General features: G+C 48.4%; 1 protein-coding gene across 2 annotated transcripts in view; it reads right to left on the reverse strand.

Moving 5' to 3' along the window:
• The window catches only part of ALG6 (ALG6 alpha-1,3-glucosyltransferase), a 39,302-nt gene that overhangs the window by 11,148 nt on the left and 13,168 nt on the right, over window positions 1-14,986 (reverse strand). The window contains exons 5-11 of one of the 2 annotated variants that reach the window (XM_077278017.1): window positions 14,276-14,358; window positions 13,571-13,635; window positions 12,908-13,093; window positions 11,118-11,253; window positions 2,445-2,530; window positions 1,989-2,073; window positions 1,758-1,828 (exon numbers count right to left, since the gene is read on the reverse strand). In XM_077278017.1, coding sequence (XP_077134132.1) covers window positions 1,758-1,828; window positions 1,989-2,073; window positions 2,445-2,530; window positions 11,118-11,253; window positions 12,908-13,093; window positions 13,571-13,635; window positions 14,276-14,358 — 712 coding nt within the window. Of the gene's footprint in view, window positions 1-1,757; window positions 1,829-1,988; window positions 2,074-2,444; window positions 2,531-11,117; window positions 11,254-12,907; window positions 13,094-13,567; window positions 13,636-14,275; window positions 14,359-14,986 lie in introns of both variants that reach the window. The other variant, XM_077278016.1, reaches the window with a different exon arrangement.

Consider the following 14,986-nt stretch of genomic DNA (forward strand, 5'->3'; position numbering starts at 1 on the left):
TACCTCTGGGGTACCTGTTCACATGTCTCTTGTTGTTTTTTTAGGACGAACGGTCCACATGAAAAAAAAAAAACCTGACACCTATCCTTTTTAGATCAAACTTACAGATCAATTTTGCCCATTCAAGTGCATTGGTCTGTGGAAATAAAAGAGCAGTCGGATCCATCCATGTGTTATCCGTGTGCAGTAATGAAAAAAAATGGATACAAAATAAAAAAAGGACATCTGAACGAGGCCTAAAACGTCAGTCTTCAAGAATTCCTCCAGTTTAGTTTTTATTCTGTCCCATGTATAATCATCGAGGTCCTGAGATGTCAGTACCAGGCAGGAGCCCAACTAAAGGTACCTTCACACGAAGCGACGCTGCAGCGATAGCGACAACGATGCCGATCGCTGCAGCGTCGCTGTTTGATCGCTGGAGAGCTGTCACACAGACCGCTCTCCAGCGACTAACGATGCCGAGGTCCCCGGGTAACCAGGGTAAACATCGGGTTGCTAAGCGCAGGGCCACGCTTAGTAACCCGATGTTTACCCTGGTTACCAGCGTAAAAGTAAAAAAAACAAACAGTACATACTCACCTGCGCGTCCCCCAGCGTCTGCTTCCTGACACTGACTGAGCTCCGGCCCTAACAGCACAGCGGTGACGTCACCGCTGTGCTTTCACTTTCACTTTAGGGCCGGCGCTCAGTAAGTGTCAGGAAGCAGACGCTGGGGGACGCGCAGGTGAGTATGTACTGTTTGTTTTTTTTACTTTTACGCTGGTAACCAGGGTAAACATCGGGTTACTAAGCGCGGCCCTGCGCTTAGTAACCCGATGTTTACCCTGGTTACCAGTGTAAAACATCGCTGGTATCGTTGCTTTTGCTGTCAAACACAACGATACACGTCGATCGGACGACCAAATAAAGTTCTGAACTTTATTCAGCGACATCACAGCATGATCCTGCTCGCTGCTGCGTGTCAAACTAAACGATATCGCTAGCGAGGACGCTGCAACGTCACGGATCGCTAGCGATATCGTTTCAAAGTCGTTTCGTGTGAAGGTACCTTAACCCCAACATATACATCATGGCCGAACTTTACACAGTGATGTAATCTGGACGATCAGATCAACACTTCCAGAAAAGCACCTCCACTGAGTGATCGTATGGGACAGTAAGGCCTCTTTCACACTTCCGTCGGAATGCGAACGTCGCAATGTGTCGTTCTGTGAAAAAAACGCATCCTGCGGGTGACTTTTTTTTTCACATAGACTTGTATTACCGACGCATCGCGACGTATGGACACACGTTCCATACGTCGCGCACTGGATGCGTCGGTAATTGGCGGACCGTCATCACAAAAAAACGTTCAATGTAACGTTTTTTTTGTGCGACGGGTCCGCCATTTTCGACCGCGCATGCGCATCCGAAACTCGGCCCCTTCCTCCCCGGACTGCAGAATGGGCAGCGGATGCGTCTATCCGCTGCCCACGTCATGCAGAGAATTCACAACGTCCATCGGTACGTCAGCCCGACGCATTGCGACAGGCCCGTACTGACAGAAATGTGAAAGAGGCCTAAGCTAACAAAGATCCAGCACGGTGCGATGCTTTCAAAAACAAAAGGGTCTTTGATGTGCAAAATAGGAAAAAAAACAGTATAATCATCCAGATGATGAAATGCAGGATTGTGGGACCTTCTCTACATGTATATGTGTAGAAATAATTTTTAACGTCCGTATTATAGACACATGAATGACAGCAGACGATACTTACAATGACACCAGGAGGATGGATTTTTCATGGACTTGAAAGGAGAACAAGAAAAAAGATAAAGAACAGGTTACCTAAAAAAAATAAAAATAAAGCAATAATTTGATAAGCTAGAAGGGCCGGGCTTTGTCCCTCCCGCCAACAGAGCAACACACAGCGAAAAGGGCAGCCTTCTCCCAGAGCGAGAGGAGCCGCTCCCCACCCGCCCCCCAAAGTGAGCAAGATTGATCTTACCAAGGCGAACTTAAATCCTCTGATTGTCGGGTGAGCGGTGAGTTTGACGCAGGACGGCAGCACGCCCAGCACAGTACACGCAAAACTGGGAAAACAAAATAAGAGATAAGAAAACAGAAACATTTGCCTTTACTGTCCCTTTGCCTAGATCTGTACTGCGGGTCTGGCAACTGAACGTGGATTTCTGCATCTAATCTGCCACGTGCGGATTCATCCTAATTGTGAAGTTCTCAGTGAGAAGAAAGGTGCCCCCCTAGCCACATGTTCCCCGAACCGCGCCCTTCATACCGACACCTGTCCACTTTATATTAAATTGTTGCCGCTCGTCTCTGCTGACATGACCCGGTGGTGTGAAGCCCATACATTTGTGTATACATACACCCCTGTGCGCATCCTACCATAAGTTTGTGAAGCCTCTGGCATCGTCATATTGAAGGAAGCAGATGAAAGATTTACCTGAGCCGTAATTGTTCTTCTGGAGATAAAACGTTTTTGATTTTGTATAAAACACTGAGGCTGCACCAAATATTCGCAACTTTATCCTAGAAGAAAAAAAAAAAAAAGAGAAACTAGATAGATTGATGGAGACTGGCTGCCATGTCGTCTCCCATACACAGCACACCCAGACATGAGGGATTCCTGCTCTCCTGTCTCTATGTAACTCATGTGCAGAAGTAACAGCAGCACAATGGAAGATATTATACAGCAGTACTGAGCAGTGAATCCAACATTGAGCTCAGATAACATACTTACTAGAAAGCAGCAGTATAGAGGACATTATACAGTGGTACTGAGCAGTGTAGCTGTGAATATAGCTCTGGAGTGAGATCAATACTTACTAGAAAGCAGCACCTCTGTCTATGGGTGTGTGCATGCACCTGAAAAAAACGCTACAAACCCTGCACAAAAAAATGACCATAATGCACAGCAATGTAAAAATGACACTGCTGTGTACATGGTCAGTCTTTTTTTTGTAACTTCTGTTAGCCACTTCAGGATTAGTTATAGGTTTAGCTGTAGAAAAAAGGAGATTTTTGTGTACTCACCGTAAAATCTTTTTCTCCGAGCCACTCATTGGGGGACACAGGACCATGGGTGTTATGCTGCTGCCACTAGGAGGACACTAAGTAAACAGAAAGATTAACTCCTCCTCTGCAGTATACACCCCTTCACTGGATACAATTTCAACCAGTTCGGTAGTAAAGCAGTAGGAGCATGAACAAAGACAAACTATGTCAAAACCAAAGAAGTAACAACAAGAACAAAACAGGCTAACAGGGTGGGTGCTGTGTCCCCCAATGAGTGGCTCGGAGAAAAAGATTTTACGGTGAGTACACAAAAATCTCCTTTTCTCCTACGCCTCATTGGGGGACACAGGACCATGGAACGTACAAAAGCAGTCCCTGGGTGGGGAGCAATATGCTAATACCCCATGTACCACCAGCTTACTGAGGTACCGATGTGTGCAGAATGCGCCTGCCGAGGGCAGCGTCTGCCGAAGCCTGAGTATGGATGAGGTAGTGCTTTGTGAAAGTATGCAGACTGGACTAAGTCGTAGCTTTACAAGCTGATGTGCGGACGCCTGGTGCCGAATGGCCCAAGAAGCACCGACCGACCGGGTGGAATGCGCCTGAATCCCAGGTGGGACAGGAGTGTTCCTGACACGATAGGATTCCTGAATAGCGGAACAAATCTACTTGGCTAGAGTGGCCTTTGAGGCAGGTAGACCCTTCCTATGTCCCTCCGGAAGCACGAAGAGGACATCCCACTTACGGAAGGGAGCCGTGCGAGATATGTACCTCCGAAGAGCTCAAACCAGATCCAGAGTATGGAGAGCTTTCTCGATACAATGAGTAGGTGCAGGACAGAAAGACGGCAAGACAATGTCCTCGGGAGAGGTTCTCAAAACCACCTTATCTGGGTAAAAAATTCAGAAAAGGGGGGGGTCGGCAAGAGAGCCGCCAACTCAGAAACTCTCCTAATTGACGTAATTGCCACTAGAAAGACCACCTTCGATGAGAGGAGGGTGAGAGAGATGTCCTGCAATGGTTCGAAAGAGGCCTCCTGAAGAACTCCGAGAACCAAGTTAAGAGCCCATGACGCCAAAGGCATTCTATAGGGAGGGACCACCCGGGAGACTCCTTGGATGAACGTCTTAACCGGCAGTCTGGAAGCGATCCTTCGTTGGAATAGAACAGACAAGGCGGACACTTGTCCCTTGAGCGAGCTTAGGGCAAGGCCTGACTCTAAACTTGATTGGAGAAACTCCAGAATGGACGGAATGGAAAAGACTAAGGGCAAACGTCCATGGGTATTGCACTATGAAAAGAAGATACGCCAGGTGTGATGATAAATGCGCATGGATACGGGTTTCCTAGCGCGAATCATGGTAGAAGGACCCCCGGAGAGAATCCGGCTTGGGCTAAAATCCAGGATTCAATGGCCACGCTGTCAAAGACAGGGTCCCAGAGTTCTGATGGCAAATTGGGCCCTGGAAGAGAAGGTCCGTGTGATCTGGAAGGCGCCAGGGGGTGTCGGCGACCATTTGGACGAGTTCCGCGTACCATGCTCGGCGCGGCCAGTCGGTCTCCCCTCTGCTCTGATCTTTTTGATGACTCACGGAAGCAGAGGAAGGGGCGGAAAAATGTATGGCAGCTGGAACGGATGCCACGACAGAACTAGGGCATCTACCCCGATGGCGCGAGGATCGTGGGAACGGGCAATGAACTGGGGAACCTGGTTGTTGAACCTCAAGGTCATGAGATCCACATTCGGCGTCAGCCAGCGAAGGCAAATCTGCTGGAAAACTTCCGGATGGAGGGACCACTCGCCCGAAGCAAGACTTTGGCGACTGAGGAAGTCCGATTCCCAATTCTCCACGCCCGGTATGTGGATCGCCGATATGAGCGAGTGATTGGTCTTTGCCAAGCGCAGGATGTGGGAGACTTCGCGCATGGCTGCTCTGCTGCGGGTTCCCCCTTGTGGTTGATGTACGCCACGGCTGTGGCGTTGTGGGATTGAATTCTGATGGGATGACCTGCGAGAAGGTTGGTGAAAGTTGTGTAAAGCGAGAATGATCGCTCAAATTTCCAGGATATTGATTGGGAGACGTGACTATCTCGTGGACCAATGACCCTGTGCCGTGTGGTGAATAAAAATTGCACCCCAGCCAAAAAGGCTGGCATCGGTAGTCACCACTAACCAGCACACAGGAAGAAAGGATTTCCCTTGGTTCAAGTAAGACTGTAGTGTCCACCACCTGAGGGTCTGCCTGACCTGTGGGGGTAGATGAAAGCGACGGTCGAGAGGAACCGGGCTTCTGTCTCAGGCTAAAAGGAGCGCCTGTTGCAAGGGACGGGGATGGCACTGCGCAAACAGAATGGCTTCCATCGCCGCAACCATTTTTTCGAGGATGCGCATCGCAAAGCGAATGGAGTGAGGGACTGGGCGGAAGAGCCTGCGCGCTCCCTGTTGTAAGGATAGAACCTCCTCTGGAGGGAGAATGACCAGCCCGCGGGAAGAGTTCAAAATCATGCCCAGGAAGCAGATTTGCTGGGCCGGCACTGGAGATGATTTCTCGAAGTTGATCTTACAACCCAGGCGAGAAGGAGAATCCACGGTGATGCTCACCGACTCCTCGCAGGTAGACTGGGAGGGACCTTTGATTAATAGGTCGTCCAGATATGGCAGGACTACCACTCCCCGAGCGTGAAGAATGGCCATGACAGCCGCCATGACCTTTGTGAAGACTCTGGGGGCGGTGGCAAGTCCGAAGGGCAAGGCCACAGACTGGAAGTGTACTTCTTGGGCTGCAAAGAGCAGGAACTGCTGATGAGAGGGAAAAATTGGGATGTAGATAGGCATCTTTTGATGTCTATGAATGCAAGGCACTCTCCTTTTTCCAGGGACGCGACAACGGAACGGAGGCGGTCCATCCTGAAGTGTCAGACCCGTACGAATTTGTTTTAGCAGTTTGAGATCCAGTATGGGCCGTAGAGTCCCGTCCTTCTTTGGGACCACGAAAAGGTTGGAGTAAAACCACGTGAACCTTTGGTCACGAGGGACTGGAGTGATGACACCGTCCTTTTGAAGCGCCTGTATGGCGTGAAGAGAAAAAAACTCGATTTTGTATCCGGAAGACACGAGCTCTCTGACCCATTCGTCGTGAACGACCGAGAGCCACTGTTGACGGAACGAAAGAAGGCGTCAGCCTACGTTGTCGGTGTCAGCCGGACACGCCAACGAGTCATTGTGAAGGTTTAAGGGATGCGGACGGCTCAGGGGCAGACGGCCTGGGTCCGGGTTTCCAGGAACGGTTTGGTCTGTATGAGACCTGGGAAGTTCTGTTGTCCCGACATCCCGAACCAGGGGAAGAGTACGACAAACTGGAGTTGTTACGAAATGACCGGAATCGAAACTGCTGCTGATTCCGTGCTGGGGAAGAAATTCACTTTTTTTTTTTTTTTTTTTTTTAAAACCGGTAGCGTCAGAAATGATTTGGTCTAGGTTTTCCCCCAAATTAAATGACCCGCTTGGTAAGGAAGAGAGGTCAGTGACTTTTTGGAAGCAGAGTCTGCTCGCCAATCGCGGAGCCATAGGGCCCCCCCTGATGGAAATTGCGTTAGCAGCCGCTTGCGCTGCGCAATTAGCCGCATCTATGGAGGCGCTAACGACAAAATCTCCGGCCTGAGCTAACTGGTTAGCTAGTCTGGCCGTCTCTGGGGGAAGATTACTCAACACCTCAGCCCAGGTCACCATTGCCTTAGCTACCCAGGTAGCTGCAAAGGATGGAAGGAGGGCTGCTCCTGAGACTTCAAAGACTGAGCGAGCCAAATAATCAATCTGGCGGTCAGAAGGGTTTTTGACTGATGAATCGTCTGACAGAGAGAAGATTGTTTGGATGCAAGCCGCGACACGGCAGGATCCAGAAGGAGAAAGAAGTAAGCCCTTCACCAGATCCCGTGAGAAAGGATATTTAGCTTCCGTGGCTTTTTGAGCCGTAAAGCGCTTTTCTGCTCCCTGTGTTTTGGATAATATCCTGAAACTCAGGGTGATTATGGAGACTTCTTAAAAGATACAACGTGTTCCTGAGAGGAAGCAGATTCATCGTCCACCATTAATGCCTGACCAATAGAGGAGTCTGGGTTAAAGATTCCTCCGACTCATATACTGAGCCCTGTACGCTGCGACCCTCAGGGGAGGGGGAGCGAGAAAATGAGCTTGCAGAAGCTGAAGCTCGCGCGTGTACGGGAGATGGGGAAAAGGTCCTTTTCCTGGAACCCCGGGAGTCCCGTACAACGGTGCGCCCCCTGTGGTCGGACAGCCCCGCGCCGTTATCAGATTCCGTCGCAGCCGACGGAGGTGAATTCTGGTTTAAGGAGGACCCAGGATTCCACTGAACGTGCGCGGCCCACTCAGGAGACGACATAGGAAGTGGCGTCAGAAGGCGGCTGCGCACTGGCCAGGTCACAGTTCTGGCACAAGGGGGGACTGTGGGTACTTGGCAAGGCAGACTTGCAAGTGGCACAAATGGTAAAAAATACAGTGTGCTTTTTTGTCCCCTTTTTTCCGTAGATTGAGACATAGTGAATGTCTATCTCCGATAAACCGCAGTAGCAGTTATGTGAGCAGGGAAGGGGTTAAGCTTTTCCCTATGCAGCGGAGCAGCTTACCCACGGTCCTGAACTGGTGTCCCCAGGGAGGAAGAGAGGGAGGTAGCATTTTCGGCTGTATTTCCCTGTAGCAGTGGAGTCCCAAGATGGCGCCCGAGAATTGCAGGGCTCTTCTCATTCAAAACGAGAAGCGCCTGAACAGTGGGCGGGGCTCCGGCGTGGGCGGGTTTTTTGAACTGTGGCCTAGTCCGGCTGGAGAAGCCGGGGACTAAATTAGTGGAGCCGGCCGACGAAGCGCTCTGGCGGCCGCGACGCCGCGCCTAACGATTGTCGCTGGCATCTAGCCAGCGGTACCTCTCCCCAGGGACCCGGACCGCTTCTTCCCACGCCGGTAGCGTGAGGAAGATAGTACTCACCAAAGGAGGGACCACCTCCAGCTCAATCGATCCTCCGTGTCGGGGGACGGAGAGCCTCCTGAAGCATGCTTGCCTTCTCAGGGGACTTACAGCTGTGCCTGCCGCATGGAGATTTTTGCAGGGTTCTTCTGCGCCTGCCACAGGGGGCTTACGGCTACTGTGGGGACTACGAGACGCCAAGATGAGGGCTTGAGTGCGGTGGAGCCCGGGAGATGCACATAAGAGGTAAACTCCATGTGCTCGCCATCATACAGGGGGGAGATCGGGACCGTATAGGAACCGTCGCCCTAGCGTAGATTAGGCGTGCCCCATACGTCGCAGGAGAGGGACGGGGAGGTATACTCGCCGTGCTCGCCTGTTGATGGTTCGGGGGAGAGCGGACCCTATAAAAAAAAGGAACCCGTCGCCCCCTTCACTCCGTTAAGTAAAAAATTAAAAATTTACAGAAAACTAAAAACTTTAAAATAAAAATTAAAATAAGAAAGTTGGGGCCTGAAAACAGACCCAAGTGCCTCCTACAGACACTAAGCAAGAACTGGTTGAAATTGTATCCAGTGAAGGGGTGTATACTGCAGAGGAGGAGTTAATCTTTCTGTTTACTTAGTGCCCTCCTAGTGGCAGCAGCATAACACCCATGGTCCTGTGTCCCCCAATGAGGCGTAGGAGAAAAGAAAGCTGCCCCTGCAAAAACAACAGCGAAGCTGTCAGCAACTTTGGTTCAGAAAAAAGACAGACAGTCACTCAGAAAAAAGACAGTCTCCTTTTTCTAGAAGTGGATTAGCATAGAGAAAGCTCGGTGGGTGTGCCGGGTACACATAACCTATGGGGGTTTCTACACTGCTATCTTTCACTCTTCCAAAAGACAGATTTTAGCAGATATTCAGAGCGAAAGATGAAATCAGGAATCAGGAGGTAGGAGAATTGGCTCATAAGTGGAGAAAGAAGCAGATTTCAAAGCTGTATTACAAAGTTTCCTATATTCGTTTGTACTACCGGTATTGATTTTTTTGTAAAGTTTGTTTAGAAGACAACGACCTTGTAAACTACTGTTACTATAATTTTACTTTTTATTATTATTACTATTTCTTAACTGTTGAGGGCAGGGCTGTGACAAATTCTTACTACAGCAGGGACTGGAATAGGATTTGTGCCGAGGTGCACGTCACTTCACACCTCTCCTGATACATTTAATGTCCCCTCATTAAAACCTTGTCTTGACGAGTTGGGGTCAATGTATTCATTTTGCGTGCTAACTATAGTGTCCAATGCCTGCCCCAGAAATCACTAATCCGTGTCACCCATCTTCAGCACTGAGAACCTGCACATCTACTTGTGAGACTGATATCCATACCGCCGCTGCACTAGTCTATCTTGCTGGCTTAAGGTGTACTTGCTCTTTAAAATGTTAATGCCATTAGTAAATGAAAAGACTTGGAGTAAAGACTTCTGCTGAACTATCATCATTTTCCGGTAAGACCCTGCCCGGCTTCCTCTGTTACAGTGTCACATATCCGGCGGCGCTCCCTACTTGGCACTGACAGGGTTAACAAGTCATAAATCAGGAGCGGTAAAGACATTAGCAGTTGTGCTAGGATCGCTTTCAAAATTAAATTCGTAACCACAGAGATCGTGTCAGCAAAAGTCATCCGTCAGGCAGCTGCTAATTCACAGCTGTGTGGACCTGGGCAGAGAACCAACCGAGGCGGCTGCACTGGGGAAGTGGCCCGCACACATACATACATGCACAGTCACCCGCGCGCACAGCCGCGGCACACACATGCACATTCACCCACGTGCACAGCCACGGCGCACACACACAATCACCCGCGTAGTCACCCATGCACATAGTTGCCCACACACACAGTCCCCCGAACATACAGTCACCCACAGATACAGTCGCCACCACACACAGTCACCCACGCACAGTCGCCCATACACACACACCCCCATCCATGCACAGTTGCCCGCACGCAGTCACCCATACACACACGCGCGCAGTCACACACACACACTCATAGGGTTGACTGCACACTGTCACCTGCGCACACAGTCGCCCACCCCTACACATAATCACCAGCCCTCGCAGAGTCGCCCACCTGCTCTCACATGTACACTCAGTCGCCCACCCGACCGCACACACACGCACGCTTTTTTTTTTTTTTGCTTTCCTGCACCTCTTGCTTATGGTGGGGTTTTTTTGTGTATCAGGGAAGGGCCAACAGCCGCCTGTCAGTGAACGACCCATCAGTGTGAAGTACTTAACTGCAGAGGGGTTTATGCTGCAGCTGTTTTGGGCTCAAATGGGAAATCCTGCACTGACACATTGTAACAAATCAATCAGCTGTGTGAGCAAAACCATTGCAGAAGAGATTCTCTGCCTCCAAATGTGAATAGGAATATTTCTATTCACTGACAGAAAGCAGGGATATTGACTATGTGGACATGTGATGTATGAGGAGCCTCCTCATACTAGAGATTATTGGCGGCACGGTGTTTTTAAAAGAAATTCCGGAGATAGATAATTCTGAATTAAGGAGTTTTTACAGTACATAGATATGGATGTAAATCTTCTAGCCGGCCATTTTTACGGCGGCCGCATCCTCCCGGCCTCTATCCGCCTCTGTCACTTTACAACCCCAACAAGAGAAAACAGATTTGCAGCCAAGACGGACAATAGGGAAAAAAATGAAATTGCAAATCAATTTTTCTAGAAAATAATTGCAGCATTAAAGCGGCAGAATGATTCCGATAAAAAATAATTATGGCTTTAAAAAGGCAAACAATTAGCACAGCACATTACAGGCCCAAGAAAAGCGAGCGGCTGACGGCTGCTGCGTTTACGAGACCTCGCTGGCACGCACCGCGGTGTCCATCTCGCTGGAGAAAACCTCTGAGCGGAACGTGCCTTTAATGATGCCATGAGCAGAGCACGTTGGCACAAGACTCACAGCCCGAGGTTAATCACCAAGCAGAGGGCTGGCAAGTGAGATGTGACGGTCCCTGGCCACTTATTACTGGGCCCCCCATGCCCCTTAGTCCTGCAGCCAAATCCCTAAAGGACACTGGTGCATGTGAAACAGAACAGAAAGCACTTCACCAACCTCAAAGAGTCCACGGCCCACAGGGAAAAGTCTTCTGAGGACTTGAAGGATTTGTTCTATGTCTGTCAAGAAGGGGATCCAGCAGAGGCTGAAGGCGGCAATTACCGTCAGCCCGATCTTCAGCAGCAGAAGGAGCCTGTGAAGAGAAAAAGTGACCTGTCTGAGATAAGTCGCGGAGGACGGAGAGCTCTGCTCATTTCAGGTGACAAAACACTACACGGTGTCAGGAGTAAGTGGACGAGGAACAGTCCAAGCAGCGTCCTGGGACAAGATCTAAGGGTCCTACAGAACTCTGACACTAAAGGGGGTTTAGGACCTCATATCACATTTCCAGTATTTATAAAACTTTCTAAATGTGTTTTTTTTTACTACTTGTCTGGATTCGTACAATTACCTGCTCACTCCATCGTGCACCCACTTCTTTACAAGGTGCGAGTTCCTGCAGTTGTGCAATATCGGGTACAGAAAAGTTTGAGTAGTCCTGGACAGCCTTTTAAAAAGAGTTATTCCCATCTCGGTGGTTCATGGATGAGACGGAAATTTCCAGGACGCTGTGAGAATCAGCACTGTTTTCGTAACGTCCATAGAAATGAATGGAGCTATGGAAAGGTCTACCAGGTCTCCATATCTCCCATTCATACCTGTGGGGGATATGCAGCTGCTCTTCACTCTGTACCCGGCGCTTTGTCTCATCTGTAGATGGCAGAGGTAGGAACAACCCTTTCATTTTAATGTGCATTCACAAGGCTTGCGTATTGCTGAGGATCTAGCAAAATATTCCACTCAAAGAAAAATTTGGTCAAAAAGTTGATGGATTTTTAATGTTTTTTTTTTTATTTTTAGCAGGTCACCTGTCAGCACTAGTGATGCGCAAATATACTCGTTGCTTGGGTTTTCCCGAGCACGCTCGGGTGATCTCCGAGTACTTGTTAGTGTTCAGAGATTAACAGCTATGATTTACAGCTATTAGCCAGCATAATTACATGTGGGGATTCCCTAGTAACCAGGCAACCCCCACATGTACTCAGGCTGGCTAGTAGCTGTAAATCATTCAGCTGAGGTGATGAAAACGTAATTTCCGAACACAAACAAATACTCGGAGACCACCCGAGCGCGCTCTGGAAAACCCGAGCAACGAGTACACTCGCTCATCACTAGTCAGCACCCCACAGACCTATCTTCATAGATGGAGGACGTCAACGTCTGAGCCAATGCATCAAGGTCACAACTGAGCATAGAAGGTGCCGATACCGGCCGGCGCCGAGCATAGAAGGTGCCGATTCCAGCCAGCGCCGGTCATAGATGGTGCTGAGCATAGAAGCACCCGACGTAGACAGGAATCAAGAGTGTCAAGCTATGTATTTTTCTTTGTTTGGTGTCTGAATTATTTATTATAAGGTTTCATTGAAATGTTAGTCTGTGATGGGAATGAATTAGGGGCCTGGATCTTAATTTTGGGGGATAGTAATGTTTGAAGCAAATAATTCTACAGAGTTTGCAGAGTGGTAACAAGAAGACATCATCACGGTCGGTGTGCTCCTCAGACCGCCAGGTAGGTGGACTCTCCTTACTAAAACGTGTCCAGTTCCCCTATCATAGAGGATCGTCTAGCATGGATACAATTCTAACAAGCCCTCATATGTTTTAAAAGACAAATTATATTGTACAAAGTTACAGAACTTTCATCGGATAATTCGGAATGCTTCTCTGTGATATTGAAATAAAGGAATTCTACTGGACGAGAACCTGATGTTACCTGTATGCTCTGGTCCCGCTGGGCGATCACTTACCCCCGGCCTGTGATTCCTTGCTTGAGGCATTTTCCCAAGAGGAAACAGAAGAATGGAAGCGAGTGGTAAAGCTCCATTTGTTTATAGTTCAGGGCCAGGCAAAATGCCAGCGACCCCAAAGCCTCGTAGCCACGAGAGAGCGCGATGATGCCCCAAAGAGCGAACCCCAGGCTGACAGAGTTGTATGTGTGTCTGTGTTAAGGGCAACATCATTCTCCGGTATGTTGGAAACAAAAAAAAAGACAAGCGTGGTTGAGCATGATAAGAGCCACGCTATGACGAAAGTACTGCAGCCAATGCCCGATATCGGGAGGAGCAGCGGAGATTTGCAGGTGACCAGGGGAAGAAGAGTACAGCATGTTTTGTTTTTTTGCTTTTTTAAAGTCCATGTCAAAATTATCAGTTTTAGCATATCCTGAAAAACATGCAGTTTTTGGCACGTTTTTAATTGCAGCTTTTTTGTGCATTTTTAATGATAATACGTGGTGTACTAATAGGGTGTGTTTTCTTGCCTCATTTATTTGTCAAAAAACACATCAAAGACATGATAAAAACTGCAAAATAGATTAAAAAATTATAAATCAAGCATTTTGCAGCAATTTTCCTATGAAAAAGGCACCAAATATCGACATGTTTTTTTTTCCTTAACAGCAAAAAGGATATTGAAAATGTCCATAGTCGACCAGGATGAGTCCTGGATAGAGCAAAATGCAGAACAAAGACAGCACCTAAAAGGATGAAAAAGATTTCAAGGAGTTACACAGTGATTCTACATGACATTCATTAATGAGAGCTCTGTCCAGGATTGGAAAACATGACTGCTGTATTCCAGAAACAGCACCAACCCTGCTTACAGGAGCTGTCTGGTATTGCCGCTCAGCTCTGCTCAAGTGAATAGGGACAGTGGAAGCAATACCACACAAACCCTGTGGACAGAGGGGTGCACTGTTGTTGTGGAAACATAAAACAGTAATGTTTTCTAATCTCAGATACCCCTTTAACATGAGTCAGAAGTGAATGACGAACGCCTCCTCAGTGATCACCACCAGTTGGTCAGATCTATTATGTAGGTATTGCATGAAAGAAATCAGACACTGGCTGATAGGAAGGATCCTGAAAGACTCCCGCTTTATGATGTCGTCTATCTGCCTTATAAAAGGGACATATCCTTAAACAGCAAGAAAAAGGATATTCTGTCAGATCAGGGGGCACAGACCATGTCACACGGGGGTCCGTGCTCCACGCCCTTACACAGATTATCTTCCTTTAAGGCAATATATTGTATTAACCCATTCATTTTCAGTAATACACCTCCATCAGTGCCCAGGCCTAGAAGCAGAATTTCTAATAATCCAGGTCAACACTTACCTTTCTTTTTGCCGATAATCCTTGCTGGAGGGAACAATACAAGATGACTGCGGGGATGTAAACCATCAGGTCTGCAACCAAAACTACAAAAATGGTGCCTATTAATATTGCACAGGCATCTTCTGTATACGCATCGCATCACTCATGGCGGCCGGCAGCAATTAATGGAGGGCGAGCGACACCTCGCAAGGAGTCACCTTAGAGGTTAGGAAGCTAAATGCATTCATATTTCATCAGAAAAAAATTAGGAGCCTTCATATCGCCAGCGGTGGGACGATGTGTCAGGCGAAGTCATAAAATGCTGAGTGATAGGAGAGATCTTCCAAAATAAATCTGGAGGACGACTTATTGTTTTCCTGAAGAACGTCCGATATGAAAGGAGGACTGAGCACCATTAAAGTGGGACTCCACCTTTCACAATGTTTCAAGGCAACTGCTTCAGTAGCAACTCCCATTAGCACCTTACACCTTCAACTATCTAAAAACACAGACCTCATGGTGTGACCGCCATTGTTGTTGTGTTGAGATGCCAGTGGGGTAGTGCAGCTCAGAGCCAAGGGGGCTTAGTCTGGCAGCGGAGGTGCTGTTGGTAGTGGGTTCGCTCCCCCAAAATTTGTCATGTTGTGCTGCACACAGCCGAAAGAGGTCAAGTGGCCTTCTACGATTTATCCTGTGTACTAAGACCCTAATCTTTATGAATGTCGCAGTACA

This window comes from Ranitomeya variabilis, chromosome 8 (assembly GCF_051348905.1).
Source record: "Ranitomeya variabilis isolate aRanVar5 chromosome 8, aRanVar5.hap1, whole genome shotgun sequence".
NCBI classification, from domain to species: domain Eukaryota; kingdom Metazoa; phylum Chordata; class Amphibia; order Anura; family Dendrobatidae; genus Ranitomeya; species Ranitomeya variabilis.